The sequence below is a fragment of the Stigmatopora argus genome, chromosome 17 (assembly GCF_051989625.1).
Source record: "Stigmatopora argus isolate UIUO_Sarg chromosome 17, RoL_Sarg_1.0, whole genome shotgun sequence".
NCBI lineage: Eukaryota > Metazoa > Chordata > Actinopteri > Syngnathiformes > Syngnathidae > Stigmatopora > Stigmatopora argus.
In genome coordinates this window covers 11,221,133-11,237,295 of record NC_135403.1, presented here as the reverse complement: position 1 = coordinate 11,237,295, position 16,163 = coordinate 11,221,133, and the positions used below count along the sequence as shown (strand labels likewise).

Genomic DNA, 16,163 nt, shown 5'->3' with positions numbered 1-16,163 from the left:
CGCCCTGGCGTGCTTGTACTGTGTCGGCTAATTAGCATAATCCCGCATAAATTAACACCCATCGTGCCAGCGGGGTATTAAGCAATGCCGCCGCCGTGTAAGGCCGCTTCCTGTCTGGCCCTGACAGCTGTTCCATTTCAAAGCTTCTCAATAGGATTTGTCTGCTTGCAAAGACACGTTCATTCATGAACGAGTCAAGTCCTACCAGGGATTTACTTGATTTGGATTTTTCGAAATATTCGACAAACTGTCTCTTTTTTTAGGATGTATTTGACACACGCTGGATGCTACTGATTCTGGAAGACGTCCAATCTGCTTTGGCGGGTGTCCAGTCAAATTAGATTGGACGTTTAAAGCTGTCAAGGGCAGGGAAACATGATCACTTCATCCTAGTTCAAATGAATTGGATGTCTATCACAGTCAATTGTAGTAAATGTGTTAACAAGCACTTATTCATAACATCTGTATAAAAAAAATGAATATCCCTCCACCATAGAAATGTAAATTTGTATAAAGTCACCACTTACCTGAAGAGGAATGGAAATGGTTCTGATAACATCTGCCAAAAAGAAATGCAATGTAAATTGGTGCACCCATGACTTATTATTATTATTTTTATACTTTTAAATGCCCAACTGCTCATGCCTTTTAATACTGGAACCGTGACCGGACGTTTGGTCGCCGGACGTTTGGTCGCCCGGACGTTTGGTCGCCCGGACGTTTGGTCGCCCGGACGTTTGGTCCCCCGGGTGAATATAATTTTGAGAGCTGGTTTCAACAGTAGATATTTAGATATTAAACTCTATCTCATGAATATAATTTTGAGAGCTGGTTCCAACAGTAAACTCTCTGTCATGTTGTCAAACGTCCGGCGACCAAACGTCCGGGCGACCAAACGTCCGGCGACCAAACGTCCGGCGACCAAACGTCCGGCGACCAAACGTCCGGCGACCAAACGTCCGGGCACCAAAAGTCCGGGCACCAAAAGTCCGAGTACCTACTGGAACAGTTTTAATATGGAAAAAGATTGCAATTGGACAGAAGAACGTTTTAAAGGGACATATTTGAAAGTTTTAAAGGGACAGGCTGAAAGAAAGGACCAGGAACAACTGTATACCTCTTAGCTTGCTAGCTAACCCATAAAAAAGGAGGGGGAAGATAGGAAAGATTAGAGTATGACAGGGCAAAGTGATGCTAATGATGTCTAGTGTCAGAGTCAGTGGCTTCTCATCTGAACATTCACTGTTAAGATATTTTTACAATTTTTTTTATGTTAGTACTGGCTGACGTTTCTCTCGGCCACAACCTCTGGCAACTTTCAAAGTTGCAACAAGCCGCGCTAAGCCAAAAAAACGTAATTACGGGGCACCGCCTTTTTCCCTCCTCGATTACAGCCCGATAGAAAACACATGCGAAAAGAGCAGAGGAATGGCCACAGGGTTTCCTTTTAATGCTCGCACACGTGTCCCATCACATCCATTGAACACGTAGCAACATTCATTACAAAAAAAAAATGCTGCTGCTCCGTAGGCTTATCTTGATTTCATTTCCATTTACATAGGGGTAAAACATTCATTTATATACAATTAAACTACATCACTAACTCCCTGCTACACCAGGAGTTGATATGTTATTATCGTGATTATGAACAAAGTGTCCTTTTCCGGGGACTTGACGCACACAATTGAATCCATAAAAAAATAAAAATCACAACGGCGTCCTTAGCGGGCGGGACGTGATTTCCCGTAAACGTTAGCCAATCAGGAGCCCCTTTGAAACAGAGTGCGAGCAATGTGAAAGGGGCAAGTGATTAGCAGGCAAATTTTGTCACTTTTAAGTCCAATGGCACAAAAATACGAGCAGTTTTAAACGAACGTCGCTTCCGAGGTCTCTTAAACGCAAAAACGCAAAAACAAACATCCTCCTCAGAGCTCGACTGTCAAAAATTAAGGCGCGAAAAGGAAAAAAAATGGCGGAAAAATAGTCGAGAGCCTCGAAGTCAGTTTGCCGGTAAACGATTCACTACTAAAATAAATAAATGTTTACAAAATACAAAAAAAATATTAGAAAACCTTGATCACACAGTGAGAAGGAGAAGAAAATATAAAAACAAATATTAAATATATATTTTAAATGAACTTCAGTAGAGGTTAGCACAGTGCGGAGGAAAATAAAAAGTTGTAATACTGTTCATATACATATCACTAACTGATGTATAAAAAATATACAAGCAGTTTGTTGAAAATAACTCCTTAATGTTTAAAGGAACTTATTTAAATGTGAAAAGGTTGCTTTGATGTCACAATATTAGGTACACCCACACAATCAAAAAAATACCTGGAAAAAAATGGATGAACAAGATATGAGCTAATATATTATACATAGAAAGTATTTTAATACAAATGATTAAATAATTTGAAGTTATTTTTTTGAATTTCTTGAGTTTGTGCAGGTGTACCTAAAGTTTTATCGATAATTGCTGACTTATGAATGAATTTGTCATCACACATCCCATAATTTTAGACTAAACATCTTCAGTAATGTGTGAGATTCCTACAAATATACTTACACACATCATAGACAAGATGGCCATTGTTGATAAAAAAAAAAAATCTGGCATTCTTTCCTTTTTTTTTTCCCTTTCTTATTTTTTTTTTGAAAAGCTGCACACCTGCGCAGTCAAAATGTAAGCTGTCAATCACTGTGAAAGACTAATTTTGTCCCACAAACGCACGATTGTGGGCCCAAACCCAACTCAGGGCACTTTCATTTCAAAGTCTGTCATTACACTACAATGTTGCGCCTCATTAAAAGGCTAAATAAAGACTTTGGGGGATGCGTGACATGGGATTGTTATTCCAAAAAATGGTACCTCTACTTACAAAATAAAAATCACCTCAATGGGAACATTTTGTTCCAACATACGAACGAAATTAGAGTTACAAAACGCCAATATCAAACATTCCCAAAACATAAATAGTTAAAATATACAATTTTGAAATTGGCATGATTGAGTTGCTGGCCTCCTATTGGCCGTCTCCCAACATCCCACTGGCCGGAATTTTTTAATTGTCTTTAAAGTGACTTTATTCCTAATCTTTAATTTTGTGCCCAAAGAAAGTTAGGTTTGTTGACATCGTCATTTTAAGTTAAATTGTGTGTTTTCATATGTTTTGTCTTTTGCCAAACGTTTGTCTTGATGTTTTTGCATGTTTTTGTATTTCATTTTAATGACTTAATAAATAATGTGATTTTTTAGTGTGTTTCTCACATCTTTCCTACAAAATGAACCCACTGATTATTTTGAAATGGTTTAGTTTGTAGCATATCGAATTGACATATAAAGTGCGTCGCTACTTACGAAAAATCCAAGTTACGAAACCGCTTTTGTAAGCAGAGGTACCACTGTATCTATAAAAGTATTATGAAATGAGATATCTGCGACTTGTGCATGTGTGGAGACGGATTGAAGAAAGTGTGGGTGCTACATCAAAGCTGAAAGTAGGGTGTTGTTTGCAGGAAATTAACTGGCTAATCGAAATCTACTATTTTTGAAACATACTTCCCGTGGCGACACCGATAAAGTCTATTAGCACCCTCACCATCCGGTCGCCCTCGTGCGTTTCATAGTCGCGTCTGCGCCTCGGGGATGTAAATCTCGATACTGTCGGCGCTCTCCGTGGCGGAGCTCTGGCGCACCGAGGCGGCGCGCTTGGCGGCCAGAAGCCGTTTGCGGGCCTCCAGACGCTGACGCTCGGAGCTCTCCAGCGAGCGGTCCCTCGCCAGCGGGGCGTGGCCCTTCTGGGACCTCTTTGGCACGGGTGGGGGGACGCGTCTCTCCTGGATAGGTGGTGGATAAAAAGATTTAAGTCATCATCAACCTTATAAAAGGATTGAGAAATTTGATAGAGCAACAAATAACCTCTTTTTTGGGAGAGCACATGCAGTGAATGTTTGTGGTGTTATGGTGGTCGCAGGCAGCCGTTTGTGAAGTACAAAAAAATTAAAGCGCAATTGGAGACGGGCAGGCTCTCCAAAATGGCGGCTCACTGTCGATAAGACAAAACACAAGTAGTGATGTCAGCAAAATAAAAAAATAAAAGGCATGCAAACTAAAGTAAGAAGCAATTAAAATGTGGATTCAATTCATTTGCGTTGGTTGGGTTCAAAAAGGAGGTCAATAAATAGGTCAAACATTGGTTTTGACCGGACGTTTGGTCGCTGGACGTTTGGTCGCTGGACGTTTGGTCGCCTGGGTGAATATAATTTTGAGAGCTGGTTTCAACAGTAGATATTTAGATTTTAAACTCTACTCTCATGAATATAATTTTGAGAGCTGGTTTCAACAGTAAACTCTCTGTCATGTTGTCAAATGTCCGGCGACCAAACGTCCGGGCGACCAAACGTCCGGCGACCAAACGTCCGAGTACCGATATATTGACGCTATTTTGGGTTAAATTAATTCTAAATGGCATCTCACAGTTAACAAGACAGAACATAATAGGAAAAAAAAATGAAAAAGTAGCGATATCATATCTTAAGAACTTTTCGATATGATTGTGATCAATGCATAAAACAGCAACAGCAGGTAGCATGCAGCTTAGCGGTATTAGCCATTCCCAAATGATGATAATAATGATAACGATAGTTTGATGTAAATTGGGAACCTGGATCTCCAGGGGCGTCAGAGGCTTCCAGTTGTTAGCTTTGAGCTGGTGCAACTCGTCAAACTTCAGACTGATGTTTTCGATGGACAGCTGCAGCATGTCCCAGAAGCCCGCCAGGTCCTGCGAGACGGGCCGCGGGTTGGCATCGGGGTTCTGAACGATACAAAAATGGAACATTACCATCATTTGTACAGTGAAATACACCTTACACCACAGGTGTCAAAGTGGCGGCCCATGGGGCCAAATTTGGCCCGCCGCATCATATTGTGTGGCCCGGGAAAGTAAATCAGGGGTGCCGACTTTCTGTTTTAGGATCAAATTAAAATGAAGATTATAGATGTATATTATATTTCCAGATTTTCCCCCTTTTAAATCAATAATTTCATTTTTTTTTCCATCCATGTTTTTCTTTGTGTTTTTAGTTCAAAAATCATTTTGTAAAAATATATAAAAATATTTTCTGTTTTCCACTTTAATATGGAACATAATGATTAAAATAGATTTTCCCTTACTAAGAACAAAAGCTCAAATAAACACTTTTTTAGATGTAGAAAAAATGGAATATTTAGGGCTTTTGATTTAGTTCTTTGAATCCAATTTTTAAAACAATATCTAAATATTATATCTAAAATGGTTTGGCCCACATGAAATCAAGTTGACGTTAATGCGGCCCGCGAACCAACCCGAGTCTGACACCCTTGCCTTACACCTTATATTTTTTTTTTCATGCAAATTCCTGAAAAAAAAAACATTGCTTGATTTTTTTTTTGATATAAAATGCGTAATTTAGTAGTTTGGTCAAAACTGGCCTTGTGAATGATGCAAATTTGCGGTATTTGGCAGCTCTGGATCTCCCATATTGTGCATTTCAAATGGCTTTTATTCCATATCGCCGCGTCCCGCTCGTTGGCGAGCGCCTTGGCAGCGCCGTCACTTTGCCCGGGACGGCTTGCACGGACGCACACTAGCCGCACGCATAGTCAATGAGCGGGGGGTGATTTGTGCAGGATGACGTCAGTGTCGCCGGCGAGGACGGGAGGTGTCGGGGGTGAGTGAGCGTGCAGAGGATGAGGCGACATACCAAATTCTCCTCACACAGCTCCCGGAATTGCTGGAACTTCTGGGACATGAGCAGCTGGGCGCTCCCCACTGCACTGCGGATCTTGCCCAGGACTGCAGACACACACACGTGCGCGCGCACGCATAACACGCAATTACTCACGGCACCCCGCGCACACTGCAGGCATGTTGCTGCAGCGGGAGGGAGAAGGCATTAGTGAAGCACCAGCATGACAGTAGCAAGGCGGTGACATCATTACTGGAAATGTTGTTCCGCATCCGAATACCGCGATGATGTCATGTTGGTGTTCAGGGTGACTTTCCAAGGATTGGCGACGTGAAATGGGATTTTTTTTTCAAGGGGGATGGCGTTCAGATTGAATTTTCATTCATCATTTGGGAGTTTTTAGGATGGCAACCTATTGGAATCGAGATGCATTGGGAAAGTGTGGATTTTTTTTTCGGCACACAAATTAAACCAATGCTGGTGAAAATCTATTTTTCTTGGTGTGGGTCAAAGAAAAACATTGTTTAGTAACAGCATATTTAAAAACGGGGGAAATATTTTTTGGAGGGAAATTAGCTTTTTGGGTAAAATAATATATGTATATAAATTCATAATTTAGAGTAATTTGGTCATTACTATTACTTTTTTTTTAGTAATTTTAATGCATTAAAATGGCTGAATTTAAATGTGAGCAAATTTAAGTGAAATAGTTTCTTAATTTAGAGTAAATTGATTATTACTATTATTTCAGATGATTATTTAGTATTTTCAATGCATTTAAATCCCTTCATTCAAATATGAGCAAATTTAAGTTAAGTTTAAATATATTCCTAATTTAGAGTAAACTGATTATTCCAATTATTTCCGATAATCATTTAGTATTTTCAATGTATTTCAATGCCTTCATTCAAATATGAGCAAATTTAAGTTGAACTATTTTCATAATTTGGAGTAATATTTACAATTATTTCAGATGATCAGATGATTTAGTATTTTCAATGCATTTCAATGGCTTCATTTAAATATGAAATATTCGTTGAAATGGATTGCACGTCTATCCCCAGCAAGGGCGTCCAATCAGTCAATCATTTCAAGAGCCATTATTCACATACTGTAAAGTTGTGACACATAAATGGGCAATTTGTCGACTTGAGAAGTTGCTCTTTGTTTCCAAAAATCTGTTTTTCCTTTTCCGTAAAAAACAAACGTACTGTAAACGTGACTCACTGTCATCGGACAGCTGGTTGTCCGTCTGGTCCCGCTCCATCTGACGACACCACCCTTGCATGCGCTCCGTCTCGGCCTCCAGCAGATTGAGGAACCAGCGCCCGTCTCTCGGGCACACCGAGCGGCCCACGGTCTCCGTCGTCACGTCGGGGTCGACCGCGCTGTCCATCCACGGGTCGGGAGGCGGCAGGATGGACGGGTCGAACCCCCCCTCGCCGTAGTCGTCCCCGGCGCAGGCGTGGTAGTGGTTGCCCGAGCCTTGGATGCGAACCGTGGAGGTGCCGGCGCCGGAGTCGCGCGAGTGCTGGCGCGGCATGGTGGCGCAGTGGCGCGGCGGGGGGAGCCGCGGCCCGTCCGATTGGTCGTCCAGGTCGGCCTGGACGGCGGTGGTCACGCTGTTGGAGCGGGTCATGCGGCGCTGACTGCGGAAAAAAAGGGTTAGCAAGATGAGTGCTTAAGAAAGCAAATTTTTACTTTGTTAATACTGATATAACTCAATAATGATTCAATATTTGTCAGTTTTTAAAAGTACGGCATAGTTTAACTCGATGGAATGGCTTTGGATTTAAATATCATATGTGCACATTTAGATGAATATGCCCAAAGCAATAAAAAAAATAATTAATGAATAAATTACCATTACCATAAATTGGATTAAAAGCCATTCTTTTTAACAAAAAGTGTTTAACATTTCGCTCATTTCACAGTAAATTGATTGGGTTCAATCCCCATTTGGTTCCGACCTTCCTGTATGGAGTTTGCATGATCTTCCCGCGCCTGCGTGGGTTTTCTCTCGTGACCGGACGTTTCGTCGAAAGACGTTTGGTCCCCGGACGTTTGGTCGACCGGATGTTTGGTCGACCGGACGTTTGGTAGAACGGACGTTTGGTAGAACGGACGTTTGGTCGCCGGGTTCGCTCGCTGTCAAATTATGACAGAGAGCTTGCTGTTGATATTTTGATATTAAACTCACTCTCTCTCTCTCATGATTATAATTTTGAGAGCTGGTTTCAACAGTAACAACCCGGGGACCAAACGTCCGTTCTACCAAACGTCTGGTCGACCAAACGTCCGGGGACCAAACGTCCGGGGACCAAACGTCTGGGGACCAAACGTCTTTCGACGAAACGTCTGGGGACCAAACGTCTTTCGACGAAACGTCTGGGGACCAAACGTCTTTCGACGAAACGTCTGGGGACCAAACGTCTTTCGACGAAACGTCCGAGTACCGTTTTCTCTGGGTGGCGAAAAGCAAGAAAAAAAATGTAAACGTTCGCCTCGCCAGGCTAAAAAACAAAACAAAAACCCAAGTAAGAGTGAGAAATGTACTTCTGTGACCGGCCTCCTAAACCACCCACACACAAGAGTCACGTCCGCCTCGTCTCCAGACGTGCACTCCCCCGTAAAGCTCCTCATTCACGGCTTCCTCCCTCATTCATCTCCCCCGTTGCACGAAACGGCGCGAGGGAGTCTGAGTTCGAACGACATCAAACGCAGCGCCGCGTGCGAGCGCATGTGTGCGGCACGGTTAAAGAATAACTCCTCCGAGCAGGTGTTCAGTCATAATGACCTCAGCCGCTCCGTATCGGCCCGGCTAACGACTTCCTGTAGGGGGCCGAGACGGCGGGCAAGGCCAAACACTTGAAAGCAGACACGGGAGAGCTTATCGAGCAGATAGCAAAGCGCAGGGGAACAGTTTTTCCATGACATAAGAGCGGCACGGAAAGTCTGAGATTGACTTGACCGGGATGATTTGCATACAAACTGTTAAAAAGTCCAACTTGAGGTGGGAAGAGCGCAAACAAGGACGAAAAAGAGAAGTGAGTGGTGTTTGTTTAATGACTCTTTCCACTGCCGTTCACTTGATTCTAGTTCAAACAACAAGGTGAGGCCGTGACCTGCGACTTTTGCACATGAACACGGAGGTGAAAAGACAAGATGCCAAATCGGGGAGGACGATAAAAGTGCCAAAAGATGTCGAGACTTCACCATAAATCACAGGTGTCAAAGTAGCGGACCGGGGGCCAAATCTGGCCCGCCGCATCATTTTGTGTGGCCCGAGTAAGTAAATCATGAGTGCCAACTTTCTGTTTTAGGATCAAATTCAAATGAAGCTTATAGATGTATATTATATTTCCTGATTTTTCCCCTTTTCATTATCAATAATTGCATTTTTTATCCATTTTTTTCTTTTGGTGTTTTTAGGTCAAAAAGCATTTTGTAAAATCTAAGAATAAATATATAAAATATTTTCGGTTTTCCACTTTAATATTGAATATAATTTAAAAAAAATGTTTCCTTTTGGAATGAAAAACTAATGATTATTAGATGTTTTCCCTCACTAAGAAAAAAAAGTTCAAATAAACAGTTTTATATCTATAAAAATCCAATTTAAAAAAATCCTGATTTTCAATCAAGTTTCCATTCCGACTCATTTTGCACTTATCTACTCCTACTTAAAAATCAATGCTTGGATAACTATTTACTCCCACTTTTACTTGAGTACATTCACAAGAATCCACCAAGCCAAAAAAAAGTATATTGTATATAGTATAGTATATAGTGGCGTGTATTATTCGGGTAAAAAAAAAAGGTCTGAATTTGCATGCAGGCCAGTGAAAGCGACCATCCCTGCAGTAGCTGACTTGTAAGCTCATGAAGCACACTCGGCTGCTTCTTTTCAAGCGCACAACTAAGCAAACCCCGTGAAACCGAAACAGCCCCCAAAGGCCGCCCCGCCCGCCCCCCCCAAAAAGTGTCTCGAATCACAATGACTGCCGCAACAGATGGCTGTCAAACACCCTCCCCCTGTACTTCTACCTTCCCGCTAGCTTCAGCGCATCCTCTGGGCCCAGCTGTCACTTTGGGGGCCCCCTGCTTGAGGAACACCAAAAAAAAAAGTGTGTGTGCGCGTGCACGTGGGTGTGTGTGGGGTCACTCTGACGCCAAGCATCAGCGAACGGAGACAGCTGCCGCACACTGGACACAACAAACCCCGCTCTGTCTTCCTGTTCCTTTGACTGTTAACTCCTTCGCTGCTTTTGACGGGATTGGACGTCCTCTAAGTTTTAATAGGGAGGGCTGGCAGCCATCGTTTGTCAAAGACAGGCATTAAAAATGTGCTCCAGCCTTTTTTGATTTTATTTAAATGTGTGTTGTGTGTGGAACTAATTTGGAAGGATTTCAGTTTATTGATTATCATTTTAAGCGACAACCGTTCATTGTTTGGACCTAAAATTGACCTAAAACACGGTCTATGTGCGTACTTTTATCTTTTTAGTTGTATGTAATTTCTTTAAGAAGTTTATATTTGTAATAAACAAATAAAATGAAGAAAAAGTAGATATTCACGTTTCAATTACTGTGTTTTTTGTGTGTTAAATCCCCTAAGGTATACTTTGCACATTTCTTTATTTCTTTAAATTTTTTTTAAAAATTTAAATAATTTTATACTACTTTTAAATCTATATTATTTTATATATTTTTTAAATTGACCTGTTTATTTTTGGGGATAAACACAGTGAGGAAAAGGTTAAAATAGGTGTGTGATTATTGACAAAAAAATGAAAATAATTTTATACTAATTTTAAATCTGTATTATTTTAAAAAAAATGTAATTGACCAGTTTATTTTTGGGGATAAACACAGTGAGGAAAAAGTTAAAATAGATGTTTGATTATTTGCGTTGGCATTGAAAAAAGGGGAAAAATGGGAATATTTTAAAGTTAAAAGTGAACACAGTGAATAATACGGAGAGAATGGGCGATAAGTATGATATTTGTTTGCGGCAGTGAAAGGTTTCTGCTTGAAAATAAGTGCAGTGACTCAATAAATGTTGGGGAAAAAAAGCATTTCACAATCCGCTCGGATTTCACATGTCTTTGTCTATTGTTGTCTTTTCACTCACCAGCGCTCATCTTCCACCTGAATTCCTATAGAATGGAACTTGGACAGCTCTTGCGAGGGCCCCTCCTCTTCCGGCTCCACCTGTGGGGAACCAAGCGGCCGTCAGTTCACCAATCGGTCAAATGGGCGTCAATCGAGGGGGTCCGACGGCCACCTGAATGCCGATGGAGAGGCACTTCCGGAGAGCTTCCCTCTGCGCCTTGCCGTCGGCGGGGACGGCGGCGCTGTCGCTGACGTGCTGGCTGGCCGGGCCGTGCACCTGCGCGTTGGCCGCTTCGATGGCGGCCGTCAGGGCCTTCATGCTGTCGATGCTCTCGGTGGAGTTGGACAAGCCCGGCTGGGAGCCGATGCCCTTGCGCGGGCCCGAGCCGCCTCCGTCCATGTAGGCGTCTTGGGCCGATTCGGTGCTGCTCTGCGCCGTGATGGAGATGAAGGGTTTGGACGGGGTGCTTCTCGGGGGGACCGGCGGTGGGGTCTTTTTGTAGGTGGTGATGCATGACGAGACTACGGCATAAGATGGATAAAAAAGGGGGTAAATCGGCGAATAATAAAAGTCAAAGTATCTGCTTCGAGTGAGCAATAATGCCCAAACGACAAAGAATCATCGAAATATTTGGCATATGACATAATACATATGACAGCATTTTTTAATTATAAATCCAATCTGCAGATTTTTAAAGCTAAAATACATATAAATACTTGGAAAATAACATTTAAAAACATTAAGAACCATTTTGATACTTCATTGCTTAAACCTAAAAATGTAGTAGTGTACTACTATTATTGTAGTTGTTTTAGAAATACATGTTTCAGAAAAAGACAATTCAACTACAGGACAATTTTTCCAAAAGTAAAGTATTTGTTTATGGTTTCTTTTTCTTAGTCTAAAGACATAAAGCTATATTTTTCCTAAATGGGTTCAAAATGTTTGTACAAACTATTTCAAAACAGCCAAGTACGTCGAAATAGCGCAAAGTGGCATTGCATGATATCATATTTAGATTTTTTTTCTAAATGGATTAAAAGAACTGATTTAAAAGCCCTGAATATTCAGTTTTTTTATAGATCTAAAACAATGTTTATTTTAGGTTTTTTAAATATATTTTTAGATTTTACAAAATGATTTTTGAACTAAAAACACAGAAAAAATGGATTAAAAAATTACAATTATTGATTTAAAAGGGGGAAAATCAGGAAATTTAATATACATCTATACTCTTCATTTGAATTTGATCCTAAAACAGAAAGTCGGCACTCATGATTTACTTTCCCGGGCCACACAAAATGATGCGGCGGGCCAGATTTGGCCCCCGGGCCGCCACTTTGACACATGTGGTGTAGTACTTCCACGGCAGTCCAAAAGAGCATCAGATTAGGACCGACTTGAAGAAATGTCAACGCTTTAACAAGATTAGCGCGCGAGCCTCTTGACCCACTGATCTAGATGGCTGAATTCACCAGCGGCCAAAACGGCATCCGTCCAAACAGCCGACGAAAGGCAGTTCGGGTTACAGTTATAGCATTTACTACAATGAAACCTCTCAAATTCCCACTCCTCAAACATTCCCTGACACTCGCTACGTTCCCAGTCATCGTTCCTAACGTCAAAGTATAGTCAAATCACGCCGTTTTGCAGGTAAACAATGTAGGAACTCGTAATTTGAGGGCACTACGGCACCCTCAAAACAGCACAGCGAGGTCCCGGGATATAAACAAGCTACTGCGGGCGCACAGCCTTTCAACCACACCCAAAGCCAAAACCGTCAGAGCGTCCGCCGAGGGCCGCGTTCTTTCTCTCTGGAGAGGTCAACCGAGAGGCTGACATCATCTTCCGCCCCGCGGACACCCGAGCCGATCTTCAAACGCTGGCGCGGTGACATCAGCGCTCCGAAAATAACAGCCGCAAAGCAGATGAGAGATGCTTGACTTTCTCAAACAGCCGCTTGGGCTTTTTAGCCGTGTTTTTTCCTCAAATTGGAGTATTTATCCTGCATCCATGGAAGGAGAATCCATTTCCAGCTGTTTTTCTTTTGTTGAAGCTTAAAAGCAAATAAATCAAACAGGGAAGGCGAGGGAAAGTCACTGTGATTCATTTGAATTTCTAACAGGGGTCATGCATGTAAAAAATGAAATCAAATATGAATAAGAAATTACTTTTATGTTTGTCATTTATGAGATTTAGTATTAGTTCAAATGGTTTAGATTTTAAACATTCTATTGTATAACATGTGATTTTTCATGATTGAACTTTTTTTTTAATATTCATATTTACTTAAAGTAATTGTTTAATACATAATATATTTAGAGTACAGTAACATATATACTTGTATTTAAACCCCATTCATGATGACTATAACTGCTTATTTTATTTAAAGTATAATTTGATGATTTGTTATTTTTTTAATGATTTCATGCCAAAACTGTTTAGAAAAAATAATTATTTGTATTTAAACTCGATTTCTCTCATTGAATTTATTGTATTATTTATTCAAATTATTTTAAAAAAGGTTTCCTATTCAAAATATTGAATATAATTGAATATCTGGGTAATGATGAATGAGTCCTAAAAAAATGTAGTTATGAATGCTAACATGATCAAAGATTATCGATGAATGTACACGCCTTAAATATGTGTGTGCATACTACCATATTTTTTGGACTATAAGTTGCACCTGAGTATAAGTCGCACAAACCAAAAATTGTACAATGAAAATAAAAAATATTATATACGACATTATAGGTTAAAGTAATCGGAAACAACAGTCAAAAGCACATTTACCATTAACAGTTTTAGTTTTTTTGAGATAGCTATAGCCTAAAATAAAGCGCAATACAAACTGTTCGCGATCAGAGTGAAACAAATAAGACATACGTCGCGAAAAATGGACCTTATAGATATACAAAAAATAATAATAAAACATGATATCAATAAACCAGTGGTCCCAATCTATCCGAGGGAATACGATTGACACGACAGGCTTTATCTGGACAAAAGGTCACCCAGCACACATTCGCAAGAGCGAGGTCTGAGCCCCCTCGTCCGCCTGGCAGGTTCAAAGGATAGAATGTCAGGCGCTACTATCCCTCCCCTCAAGTCATCTAAAAGTCAGTCAGATAATCAAACGAGAGACGCTGTCAGTGTGGAAGCCAGACGCTCCAGAGGATGACAGCTGTTTGGAAAGCTCAGACAGGTTAAGTAAACAGCCGGCAGAAAGACGGGACCCTACAAAACGGCCCACGTTTGACGCGGCTAAGCCACATCAACGCAGACCACAGACTTCCTGCCACCGATACGGCAGCCAAGACCCCCGCCCTCGTGAAAAAAACTGATACTACAAACGCATCAGCGAAACCACACCGAGTAACGTCGGCGCCACTGAAGTGACGGAGAATGGATTGGGCTGCATGTCTGAGTAGCCAGATCCGATTCATCATGTGTGACAGCGACCATTCCTCCAGAGGTCTTGCTCATTGGAAGCTTTAGAATACAGGAAGTGCTACAAAAGCTGTTGTTTTGAAATGAATGAAGGCAACGGGACTTCTTGTTTGCTGAAGAAGTTTGCCCATTTTAACAAACACCAACACTAACCAAAATCTGACAGATATTGCCACGATTAGAGAACACTTTGATCTTGAGCCATAGCCTAAGGAACGTTTGTGATTTTGTATCTGAATAAAACAAAATCCCTTTACACCAAAACTGCAAATAGTCATGGAATTTTCAAGTATCTATTGATAGTATAGTGTTGTGTTCATGACTGAGACCTGAGCAACACATGGTTGCAATCTGGAATCAATGAAATTAAGTCAAGATCATGACTTTTGGGAGTCAAGACCAAGACCGAGATCTGACCATGACTTACTCACTTGAAATCCAGAACCACTAAAACTAAATGAAAAATCAAGACTTTTGCAAGTTACGACCAGGACTGAAACAAGTGCAAAACATGCCTGTCATCTGGAATCACTAAAACCAAGTCAAGATCAAGACTTTTGGTAGTCAAGACCAAGACCGAGATCTGACCATGATTTATTTGCAATCCAGAATCACTCAGATTGAAATGAATATCAATAATTTTGGGAGTTAAGAACAGGATCGAAACAAGTGCAAAACTAAATAAAGACGATCCGGCCTTGACATGCCTGGAATCTGGAATCACTAAAACCAAGTCAAGATCAAGACTTTTTGTAGTCAAGATCAAGACCAAGATCTGACCAAAACTTACTTGGAATCCAGAATGACTAAAATTAAATGAAAATCAAGACTTTTGCAAGTTAAGACCAGGACCGAAACAAGTGCAAAACTAAATAAAGATGATCCGGCCTTGACATGCCTGCAATCTGGAATCACTAAAACCAAGTCAAGATCAAGACTTTTGGGAGTCAAGATCAAGACCAAGATTTGACCATGACTTACTTGCAATCCAGAATCACTCAAATTAAATGAAAATCAAGACTTTTGCGATTTAAGACAAGGACCGAAAAAAGTGCAAAACTAAATAAAGAGGATCCGGCCTTGACATGCCTGCAATCTGGAATCACTAAACCCAAGTCAAGATCAAGACTTAAACCCGAGAGCAAGACAGAGTCTTTTGGGATTCCAAGACCTTCAAAATGTGTCTTAAAACCTGTCAGAATGTACTACACCACGATATGGGCAAGTAAGCAAAAAAACACCCGTAAAAAAAGGCTAAGCGGTGCCATTTAGGGTTTCATCAAAGTCTTTAGTTTAGGGGTCATAGCTAGGTTAGGTCCCAAATGTTGTCATGTAAACATCTGCTTTCAGTCAGCCCTGATCTCAATGTAAACCCTGCCAGTTGCTTCTAACAACTTCAGGATGCTAAAGAGTGGTTAAGACATGCCTAAACCGCCGCTGCAAAGAAACTTGTGGAATTTCTTGGGGTCTGCGAGCACCCGGGAGTCAGTGAACGAACGACAAGACTCCCCGCTTCAAACGCCGACACGTCGGTGCGAACTGGCCTCCCTCCCCCCCTGGAGACCACTCATTTCTGCAGCCCTCCTCACCAAAATAGACTTCCTCTTCTTTGAGGTTCACCCGAGTGTGTCTGTGAAGAGGTGTTCATGCTGGTGCAGCTCTGTGATAGGCCACTTCAAAAACAACCCGCAGATGAAGCGGGAGCGAGCTCCCTCGCGCGGGGGCTGACGGAAAAATCTTTCGCCATCCAAACAAATAGGAGAGGAGGGCCGGGGTGGGCTGTTGAGACGTTGACAGCCCAGCTGCATCGTTTCGGGGGGCCGAGGAGGGTCCGCCATTTGCCCGTGCGGCACAAACACAT

General features: G+C 41.5%; 1 protein-coding gene across 1 annotated transcript in view; it reads right to left on the bottom strand.

Annotated features, from left to right (window-relative positions):
* Nucleotides 1-3,352: 3,352 nt before the first annotated feature.
* The window catches only part of dlgap1b (discs, large (Drosophila) homolog-associated protein 1b), a 110,712-nt gene continuing 97,901 nt past the window's right edge, over nt 3,353-16,163 (bottom strand). Inside the window, exons 15-20 of the mRNA XM_077623922.1 lie at nt 11,021-11,370; nt 10,868-10,947; nt 6,961-7,382; nt 5,749-5,840; nt 4,668-4,820; nt 3,353-3,840 (exon numbers count right to left, since the gene is read on the bottom strand). Coding sequence (XP_077480048.1) covers nt 3,625-3,840; nt 4,668-4,820; nt 5,749-5,840; nt 6,961-7,382; nt 10,868-10,947; nt 11,021-11,370 — 1,313 coding nt within the window. The 3' untranslated portion in view covers nt 3,353-3,624. The remainder of the gene's footprint in view (nt 3,841-4,667; nt 4,821-5,748; nt 5,841-6,960; nt 7,383-10,867; nt 10,948-11,020; nt 11,371-16,163) is intronic.